Here is an 11,176-nt window from a genome sequence, read left to right as displayed (position 1 = left end):
TTTTCATTTGTATATCTGACAAGAGCTGTTATTTGGTAATGTTGGACTTAAATAAAGTTCTATCACAAGTCAATTTGAGAGACAGGTATATAGACAGGCTCTTCCATCGAATAGGCGTCATATACTTCAACATTTCCTCACCTCACATCTTCAGGGTATGTCCAACAGAAAGGATGCATCCTGAAGTATGTCCTTATAGTATCATTTGTAGGATCTAGGGCCCTGTTGGGGCCCTGGGTCTCGCTCTGCCACCTCTGCATGGTCTAAAGGTCCGGAGGATTCAGTGACCCGTCCTTCAGGCCTGGAGACTGTGCTGGAGGATGCTTCGGCTCCAGGGTGCAACACCGGCGCCCCCTGCTGAGTCCCAGGGCCGATCTTCTGCTCAGTCAGGGGGCTGGTCAAGCCCAGGTTGGACAGGGCATCCAGGGTGCCGTCCGGGTCCACCATCATGTCAATTACTGTCAGATTGGCGAAGAACAAACATTTTAAATTAGTACTCTTGAGTTTACCACAGCTCCAGACAGATCAACATACACCCATTTGTAATTTGTGATAGAAAAGCGTCACATCCATACCGAGCAGTTGTCTCTCCACTCTCCTCAGGTCTTGAAGAATTGTTGAAATCTCCTGTAAAGAGAACATAAATGAAACATTTAAATTGGTGGATGGGATTAAGTAAGGGAAAGTTCATACACCAAATAAATCAACTCCATCCATCTCTTCGTTGCAGGAATAAGTTTGGAGTGATGCCATGTCCGCTCAGCTATGCTTTACGAGCCCTTTCACTGTGGTGAACAGGGGGTTCACACAAGGCCAGGCTGGGTTAAAGGCAGGATATATAACACTGTCCTCGAGAGAGGCAGAAGTTTTGTGGAGACTTAACTTTTTGCACCCGCAACAGCTCGTAGGTTGTTTTTATCCATCAAAACAACAATATTTGGGGAGCTTTGCTCTCCGAAAAGGAAATTAGCTGGGTAATCGAAATGGTATGTGCATGAGTGTCTTTGATTTACAGCTGACTGTGGGTTTAAATCAAACTGTCAGCACTGAAACTGTCAGCACTCATTATGACAGCACATTACAGTCAATATATAAAGTAGTCGCCATATATACCACATGATCATTCAGGCATGACTTTAAAGCAGACCTGTGCATCTTACGGATGTGGCCCGCGGGCTCTCCCAGTCTGGCCCGCGTGAGGTCAATCAAAAATTAAAAAATAAATAAATAACGCGCGCTTACGCAGTCTCACGACGGGCAGTGTTGCCGACTTGGAGACTGAAGTGAAAGCTATTGTTATGCAGTTTCTGTCGCGAGACCCCCTCCTCCCAAGCAGCCTCGCGCTGCAGTCTCCGCCTCCAGATTGAAAATGAATCACGCAAAGCCGCCGCGGATCTGACCTGCGGTCTGATATACTATAGCAGAGCACTTTAAGTCAGTATCACTTCTGGATTTTTATTCTTCTCTCAAAGAGGAGAACGTTCCTCACATGAGGAAAGATGCTCAGAAGATGTTGGTTCTCTTTGGATCTACCTACATGAGAACATACATTCTGGTGATGAAGTTCAACAGATCAGATCCTCTCTCTCAGCTGTCCTTCATCTCCACCTCATTCAACCAGACTTCATGCTCTTGTTCAAGCAACACAGACTGGACTTTTCTCACCGAGTAAGAACAACTGAACTGGAAAACATCAAAAGCACTTATTTCTTTTGTTTAAAGTTAATAAATTGCTGGTCTTTAACATACAGATTTAAGGTCAGGTTTAAAAAAATCTTTAAAAATTAAATTAATTTGTTTTACTTATTTTCATAGCCTTATTGTAACATGCATTCTTACCAGTAGCAGCTCAAAACCATATCATTTACACTTTTTTAATACAGTAATAACATTAATATTGAGTTAATTAAATTAAGTTCAGAATTGGTTCGGCCCTCAACAACGGTCCAAATTTCTCATGTGGCCCCTTGGGAAAATAAATTGCCCACCCCTGCTTTAAAGTGATCAGTGGTTGTCTTGTTTTGTTGTTTTCAAACAAAATATGTTGATCCAGTACCGAAACCCTCCCCACACATTCTGAAACAACACTAAAAGAGTTTAAAAATGACAAGGCTAATGATATTCAGCAGGTATAATGTGGATCATGTTCACCATCGTGTGCGAGCATGCTAATTACCTCATAAACACAAAGTCATTACTTTGTAAGTTCCAAAATATGAAGGGCAATTTGGACTTTCTGTAATTACAATGCAACCCGAGGGGAGAATAAATGTCTGAACCAGATGTTATGGCAATCTATCGGAGATAATTAACAAATAGTACTGTCTTGTCTGCCTTCAGCAGATGACAGACTGTGAGAAGTGGGTGTCATCACCTTATTGGAGCTCTTGAGGAGTAAGGAGTCACGCTCAGCCTGCAGCTTGTTCTCAATCTCTTCCCATTTCCGTTCTTTATCCTTGAAGAGGATCCTGGACGCCAAGCCGGAACAAAAATAGATCAAAGCAAAAAATACATCCATATTTTTAAATACTTTTTGATAGAAGTGTTATTTGACTGTTGCACTGATCTTATTTTGTAGATTGTGGTTATGAACAAAACGCCTTTGAGTTGTCGTCCCGCGTGTGATCATTAGTATGACGTGTAGCTGGTTGTCAGTGTGAACCTTCATGAAGTGCCACTCATAATTGTGGTGCTTGGCCTATTTGCAACATCAAACACACACAGGAGTCTTCACAGCAGCAATTATTTCCGGCATGTGTCAATTTCTCAGTATAACGTCCATCACATTGAGACCAGATTACAACAGCAGCACAGTCCTGTTTAGTGACGTAACCAGAAGATGTAACATGACGCTCACCTGATTTTGTAGGTTGTTTTGTCGACAGACTGACGTATCCTCGTTGAGAGCTGAGTAACAGATGCTAATAGTAAACTGTCCAACACCGCCTGATGAAGAAATTAAAAACATGAGCATACAATGAAGGCAGATCAGATACGAATGTGCCATTGCTTAATTCAACCCAATTATAGCGATGCCTCTATATGCATTTACAATCATATTCTGTCTCATTAGCTCAGTGTCCAATCGGAAGCAGTTTGTCTGTTTGAGCTGAAGGGAGCTCCCTCTAATGGCACACTGTGGTACAGATGGACATGTTAATCTGCTACAACAAACGTACAGTATGCTCCAACAGTAAACTGCTGTGGAGGTGGGAAACAAAGTCTGTATAATTTATTTTTCTCTAACACTGTGTGATTCTACTCACTCATACTTGAAATAAAGACTTAAATGAGAATCTATGCAAGATTCAAACTCTGGAATAGTCCTCTGGTATCCAGAGTGCCTCCATATTTTGAGTATTGTTTGATATTAAAACAGGGACTAACATCCTCAGAGTTCCATGTCTGTCGGCGGATGGAGCGGGAGCTCTGTCCACCAGAGCCCCGGGGTCGAAGCTCCACAGACCGCCCGTTGGTTCCCACAACGCTGCTGGGCTCTGCAGAGGGACCGCTCAGGTCCAAGCTGACATCAAATACACGCTCCTCCATCTGAGGAGCAGAAAATAACTACAAATCTTGATATTTTGTAGTAGGCTAATCGAGCAGATAGAAATATGAATTTCGTGTGGCGTTGACTACCGTAACTCCAGGGTCGGTGGCTGCCGGGCTGACTGAGTCGATCTCTCCGGCCACATCATGAATTTCTCTGGCAAGCATGGCGAGGTCTTTGGCTAGGTCTTGGCTAATCCTGATAAATATCAAATCACCATTTGATATAGGTTTAAATACATCTTCCTGAATGTTTTATTTGGTGATATTTATTTAACTCATAACCATCAAAAACACACGCACGACTCAAAAAAAAAAAAGAAGCAAATAATGGAAAAATAATAACATCTATATACCTCTATGCAAGATAAGAGTGTTTGAATACTGTCCTCATGACTCATTATTGTTCCCAAGTGCCTCTCACCCACCTACCTGGCTATTTCCTCGCTGTGTGCTGTCCAGTCTCTCATATACTCGTCCTGTTCCCTGGAGTTCTGCCTCAGGGCAGATAGGCCAGTGGGAGTCGGAGTTGCTGGGGCTGAACCTCCAAGCTGGGCGACCCGAGTGGAGGGGAATGGACGGGCGTGGCTCTGCTTGGGTATGTGGCGGTTTGAGCCATACTCGTCCTCCGAGGTGGAGGCATACTCCACAGGCACGCGGCGCCATCGGGCACCAGCTAATGGAAATAATGGAGGTTAAGGTTAGATGGTGCTTTAAACATCCAGGTTGATATGGCAAAAGGGTTAGAAAAAAGTTGCCTTTTGCAGACATATTTTGCAGACACACAGCAATATTAATAATAGTATAATATTAGTGCAAGCGACTCTTCACATTATACATGATCACTATACACACTGTTTAGAAAGGCAGTGCATAAACAAACACAAGGAAAGAACAACATATATGAAAGAAAATACTATTTCCATTTCTACTGGACCTGAAATAAAATGGTTTACTGTGTAACTACTTACACGCAGGTGGGACGTGTCCATAGGAGGAGGAGCCTTTATTCTTGTCGGGCAGCTTGGAGGCACTGTTGGCCCTGGCTCTGGGTCCAGACACTGAGGTCACATTGGATCCTCTCAGTCCTTGCCGGGTGGCATAATCACCTGCAACACTCCGGGCCCCTAGACCCCTACTCCTTGTCACAGTGGCCTCTGAGTCACTCTGGGCTGACGGGGAGCCCACCCTCGGCCTCCTTGGCTGCGCCAGGGCCTCTATCCTGGACATACCCCTTCTTGCCATGCCTGTCCTGGATGTGGAACTAGCGGTGGAGGCCTCCGAGGCTACCGACATCCGGTCGAGCTCAGCTGCCTCAGTGTCTGAGGAGTCCCCCAGCCGGGCTCGCCTCAGTAGGGACGCCCTGGTGGGCCTGGGCTTGGGAGCATTCGTGGTTTTACTGGTTGCAGTAGAGGTTGGTGTCTGGGCGATCTTAGCCCGGCTAGACTTGGTGCTAGCCCCCACTTTTGTGCTCCCAGTCTGGGCTCTGGTGTTTGTGCTTCTCGACTCCTGTGTAGAGGTGTGCTGGGAGTCGGAGAGGAGTGAGTTGGAGTTGACGTCATCATCAGTGAGGTCCAGGGAAGTCCAGGGGCGACTCTGCGGAGGACCAGATGCCCTGGTCTTGACCCTCCTGTCCTGGACCTCTCTGCTCCAGCCGGGGCCTTTCCCCGATGAGCACACAACCGTTCTCTCCTTCTGCTGTCCTGCAAGGATCCGCCGTTTCTGGATGACTTTTCTTGCTCCGTCAGCCTGGCTTACTGTGCTGGTTGTGTCCACGTCTGACTCTGGAGACATGGAGCCCTCAATGGACTGACTTGGTGGATCCCCTTGGTCTGACACAGTCGTCTCTAAAAAGGCTGCCACAGCTTCCGAGTCTTTCTGCAGCGTGGCACTGTCAATGCCAGTCTCCCTACTCTGAGTTCTGCAGCCCATGCGCCCATCAATACGAGGTATGAGCTCATTGGGCACGTTGGAGCTTGATTTCTCAACAGTAAAACTCTCCTGCCTAAACAATGGTTTCCCACTACTTTCCCTGGCCTTCTCCTCTTCCTTTTTCTTCTGCTGCACCTCCTCTATTCTTTTCTCCCCGCTGGTCAATGGACGTGGGGGGAGCTTTGCCAACACACCTGACTTGCCTGATCTCCCGCCAGCACTGTCCTGCGACTTGGCTGGTGAGGAGCGACTGGGGCTACCACCATGACTGCCCACACCTCCCGTGCCATGACCGGGCCGAGTCTTTCCTCTGGCCATCTTGTCCTCCTGGCTCTCCTTCTCCTGTAGCTCTGTGTCCTGTTTCTCCCCCATATCTGTAAGCAGGCCTGCACCTGGGGTCCTCTTTCCTAGGCCGAGCTCCTCACCAGGGAGCTGGGGCAGGGTTCTCCTCTTACGCTCTGTGTATCCAGACGAGGCAAAGGAGGCTGAGTGGCTGGACTCACTTATTTCAGCTGAAAAGAGATTTTTTTAAACTGTTGTTATTAAAGGGCATCCTCTGATAAATGGGTGTTACATATCAATGGTGGCTATAATGCTGGTGGAGTTGCTGCACTGTTCAGCGATTCTATTTCTCTGAGATGTCATTGTGTTTTTCATACTTTAATGAATTGTCAGGCAGTCTGTAATTTTAATGTTGACAAATCTGTCTTAGCCACACAATGTAACTTCAGCTTCAAATGAGCTGACCAACCAAAATGTGTGTGTGTATTGTTCAGATTTTACACAAGTACCTCTGTCTTCTGTGACTATGAGGTGACTCTCCCCTCCTGATCCCTCAGGGTCTGTCCGAATGTGACTGGCAGCCAGAGTAGCCCACTGCGAAACCCAGCGAGGACCACCCACCATCAGCTGTTCAGATAGTACCTGCACAAAGACAGCATGAAAGAAATATGGTAAAATATAGTCTTTAAACACCTTTTTAGCTTGAATTTAAAGGCATTGAGGGTTTGCACCTCTGTCTCCATGCGTCCAGGCTTTCCTCTGTCTCCCATACCAGACCTCTGGGAGGTGAGTCTCTCTCTTTGGTCAGCGACCCCCAACCTGGACACACACACAGCCTCCTGCTCATCCACACCAAACACCTGCAACACACACACATGCAAAAGTGAACAAGCTTTTACATACATGTATGAAAATGATCATTTTCTGATAGAATCAGAAGCCAACTTATTATAGAAAAGGAGCTTTGTTATGAGTTTCTTCTTCCCCACCTTGTCAATCATTTTCCTAGCCTCTTCCTCTTCATGATCCCCATTCTCCACCTCGATGGTATAGGTCCCTCGGTCACTATAATCATCCCCATGGTGATAGCACTCTTCACGGCCACTCTGCTGATGTGGTGCTTCTCCACGTCGCCTCTCCACGAACCCACTCGTTAGTTTGGAAGTCGAAGTTTTGCGACGGCGAGCGGGACTGTCCTCCTCTGCGAAGAGCCCTTCTGGTACGTTAGCGCGACCCTCTCTGATCTTCATCCCCGCGCCGCCCCACAGACCCCAGGAGCGTTGCTCCATTGCTGCAGCCCTGCGCTGCTCTCCCAGTGCGTTCTCTGAGTCACTCTGAGTGCCGTCCTCATGTTTACTGCCTGGCATGGGAGAGGTAGAGAGGAAGGTAATGGGGTCAGAGTGTAGGCTAAAGAAAGATACAAGGAAGGTTAAAGAGAGGCTTTGGCGGATATAAAATAATATAACTGATATAAATAAGCAGGAAATACACACATAACTTAAGTTAAATACAGATGGCTGCACATACACACCTTTAAGGCTCTTTAGTTGTACAGGGACATCACTCTTCACACTCTCCCCATCATCCTCTGCAACCGTGTCTTTCAGAGCCAACGGCAGCTCGTTCTGGGCCAGCCAGTCGGCAACTTTAACCTCGGCAGCTACCATGGCGGTTTGAAGGGGACTCAGCTCCTCCCCGACAGCCCTTTTAGGACGTGGCCTGGTCTCCGGTCCAACCTTCGCCGCTCGGTCTTTGACGGCCACTTTAGCCGACGCCCCGGGGTCAAACTCGATGGTGAAGGAGGCGTGGCCATGGATGGGCTCTGCAGCAGAAGAGGCACCAGCGTCTAGTTCTCGTGAGGGGGATTCCCCGCTCACTTTACCCGTTGAGGATGTATCCTTGGTTGGGATCTCAAAGTAGCTCGGCTCCTGACTGGAAGCTGCTTGCGGGTCAGACTTTGGGACATCTGCACTTTTCTTGATGTCTGTCAGAAAACAAGCATGTATTAAGCACGACATAAGTACTACTAAGTTTAACTGAAGTAGCAAGCGTATTCATCAGGAGTGAACTTTTTTTTTGCAGCATTGTAAATACCTGTATCAGCTTTCTCTTGCTTCCGATCTGAGCTCTTCTCCTCTGGCCTCCCTTGTTGCTGGTTGCCAGGGTCTCCATCTCCCCACCAGGCAGGCTGACCATACAGGGGCGTGATTCTGGACAGTGCTACGTCTCCTGGTAAAAACAACAAATCACTTAGTCGTACATGGGTAACAATTTTTTTTGCAGAAATTGGTGGAACTAAAATCAACCCAAATGAGCTCTAAAAAAAGCTTTGGTTTGACTAACACACCAAAACATATTCAGTTTACAAAGATATACAACTAGAATTTGAGAAGCAAGAACTATGAAATGTTTTCACAACTGTGGCTTAGTGGTGAGCAGGGGCGTCCTTCAATCGGAGGATCGGGGGTTCAATTCCCTGGATCCGCTAGCCCATGTCGATGTGTCCTTGGCAAGAAACTTAATGCCAAAATTGCTCCTGATAGCTGTGCCTACGGTGTGTGTGTGAATGCTAGTTAGGCCACCTACCCATCAGTTAGTTCTGGTGGGCAGGTGGCCCCTCCCATCAGGGTGTGAATGATGTCATGTAGTCCTAAAGTGCTTTGAGTTGTTGGAAGACTAGAAAAGCACTTTACAAGTACAGGTCCATTTACTTTTTGATTGATAAATTAGTCAAAATTTAAATGGAATCAAAAGGAATCCACCAACCTTTTCAGAAATACTTTTGAACATAACTGAGCTTCAATACGTTATCCTCAGACTACATTTGGGAAAGTGGCATCAGGAGACTGATGTCTGCGTTATTGATATGCTCATGTAGTGTTGCAACCTGTGTCCCGTGCATCCTCAGACCTTCTCACCTCTCGTCTTATCCTCCGCCCTGCTGGCCTCGGGAGGCTTGGCGGAGGCCCCGTCACACGCTGGACCTGCTGCCTCAGAGAGTTTAACCTCAGATTTACACAATTGCACCTCTGGAGGTCTCTTCTGGTTTAGCTGCAGCTGGATGCTGAACTTCTCATGCTGACGTACGGGAGGGGGAAGGAGAGTTTTAGAGATCGAGGCCAAACGTTAACAAAATATCTATTAATCTATCTTAATCTATAGAAGGGCAGCCAGATTAATTTGTTTTACATTCTTGTTGCAAACATGTATAGCCCATAACTCCAGACTATATGTTTTGCTTTGTTTTTTTTAAATCTTAAACTTGAAGAGACATTCTGAATATTACTGTCAGACTTTCATCTTCCTTATAAAACTTTCATAGACATGATATCCTTTCTACAGCTTCGAGGTCAGTTTTCTGTGATAAAACCGTAGATCCATCAATCTTGTAAAGTTGTATTTTACCCAGTTAATCAGAACTCTTCTCTTTGACTAAAATCTACCTCTCTCGGGGTTTTCTGTTTACACACTGAAGAGAAAATGCAATACATTTCTGGCTGTACTGTCCTAAGATGCTTTGTCCGTTAACACATGAACATGCACAAGGTGCCATCTAACCTTGAGGGCCTCCTCTGGAATATGCATCTCCCCTCGAACCACAGTGAACAGGTTGGTATGTGAGGCAGGTTAAGGTAGAAGACGGTGAGCTCTTTGCAAGGGTGACAAATGCACTGATAGCCATATCTATTATGCAGCGGGCAGAGCACAATGAGGATTCACAGCTATTGAGAAACAGATAAAGTTACAGTATTGTCCATGTACACTGACCTTGTGCTGCACGTCACTGGGCTTGACAGACAAACAAGATCATATTCAAAGGATATCGTATCCAAACCTCAATTTGTCATCAATTTGCAGTGTGGCGTAGATTTGCTCCTGTATTCGGACATCATTTACAAATGTCTGCAAACGAAAAGAGACAGCAAGTAAGAACAACAGGGTTCAGATGCAGGCTGGCTACAGAATCTATCAGTGTTCATGTAATGACTGAATTATGGCTGAACACTGAGTACTGAAAATAACTAGAACTGAACTAAAACTACCATAGTCAGAATCCTTGTCCACAATTAAACGTATTTGTCCTTTTTTGCAAGAGTTTTGTAGAACAATGTTAATACTCGTCAAAATATAGTTGATTAAAACTCAAATTGGCAGTAGTATTGAAAACTCTATTAAACACTCCAACTATCTTTATAACAGATGGAGGACCGCTTAGTAATGACCACACAAACAACATCTTCTGTAGTTTAGAGAGGCTGAATCCTGAAGTTCAGCAAATCACTTTAAGATCCCCCCAGACATGTTTTGTTATTCACTTATGGAAGTTGCAAATTGAAAAATTAGTGGCTCCAAACTATTTTAGAAGTTCATGCGAGTGTTGAAGAGCAATCTCAGATGAGCACAGAAACATTTCCCCTTCAGCAGGTGAATGTGACAGCCTGCTAGTGTCAGAGCACAATATACACATTGATGTATAGATGCATGCAGACTGTGGTTATAGTACAGTCTTTCAGAGATGTGAGATCACAGATTGTTTTTTTTTCTAAACAGACAAATAAAGCAGTTAACACAGAAACACTCACCCCATTTAAACTGCCCAGGTCCTTCACTTTATGCTCGTCTGTATTCGGCTCATAGTTGATGACAGCGTGCTGCTTGTCCACACTGCGGGACTGAATCACACAGAATCCAGTCAATCACTGTAATCCACGCTGATCTCAGCGCTTCAAATAATAATCCAGCCTAGATGAAGAAGTGACAGCTCGGAGGTGTGTACCTGCAGCATCAGCTCACAGTCGTCCCTCCCCACGAAGATCATCTCCCTGGGGAGACGGTGGCGCGTCCCCCCGCCGCTCACCAGGAACCAGGAAGTCAGGCTCATCTCTGCCTCTGTAGCTCACCGTTGACCCCTAATGCATCATCCTGAAAACAGGAACAGTGTCATCCATCTATGAGTCTATTCATGAGTCATGCTTTTTATCAATAAAAAGATGAATTGCAGTGTGAAAAGGCGAGCATGAGGCACGCTGTTTTACAAAATTACAGAAAAACATCTGTGTGTGTGTGTGTGTGTGTGTGTGTGTGTGTGTCATATGCACAGTAGCTATTTCAGGTATCACCCGAGGACACTGGCATAGCTTTCACTGTAGTGTAGCAGACAACATCAGAGAAGAACTGTAAGGGTAAAAAGCGGATTCATCCTACTAAACTCCCAAATGTAAATACTCACTAGAGACGCCCACAAAACAAATTGGAAAAGTTAGATATTGTACAAAGAGAAGGAGGAAGTGAGGATGACGTGGGGTAAATTATGAGAAAGACAGCTAATGTAATTGGATGCTGTGCAGAACGTCAGAGACAACTCACAGGCAGGCCAGAAGGAGGCAGGAAGCGAAGGAAACCAACAGATAAG

The 11,176-nt window shown here is 45.7% G+C and overlaps 1 protein-coding gene across 1 annotated transcript; it reads right to left on the bottom strand.

The window, feature by feature from the left end:
• Positions 1-201: 201 nt before the first annotated feature.
• On the bottom strand, positions 202-10,645 carry cep170ab (centrosomal protein 170Ab; the record flags this gene model as incomplete). Its single annotated transcript, XM_079219178.1, has 18 exons — positions 202-458; positions 576-627; positions 2,375-2,468; positions 2,858-2,946; positions 3,388-3,549; positions 3,640-3,748; positions 3,982-4,225; positions 4,521-5,993; positions 6,273-6,405; positions 6,495-6,623; positions 6,753-7,123; positions 7,295-7,747; positions 7,858-7,992; positions 8,682-8,841; positions 9,322-9,380; positions 9,588-9,666; positions 10,347-10,436; positions 10,541-10,645. The coding sequence occupies 18 exons, from the start codon at positions 10,643-10,645 to the stop codon at positions 202-204; spliced, it is 4,194 nt and encodes a 1,397-aa protein (XP_079075304.1).
• Positions 10,646-11,176: the final 531 nt, after the last annotated feature.

This window comes from Taurulus bubalis (genome assembly GCF_910589615.1).
Source record: "Taurulus bubalis genome assembly, chromosome: 6".
NCBI lineage: Eukaryota > Metazoa > Chordata > Actinopteri > Perciformes > Cottidae > Taurulus > Taurulus bubalis.
Note: the sequence above shows the minus strand (reverse complement) of the source record. Positions and strands in the feature narration are given on the sequence as shown.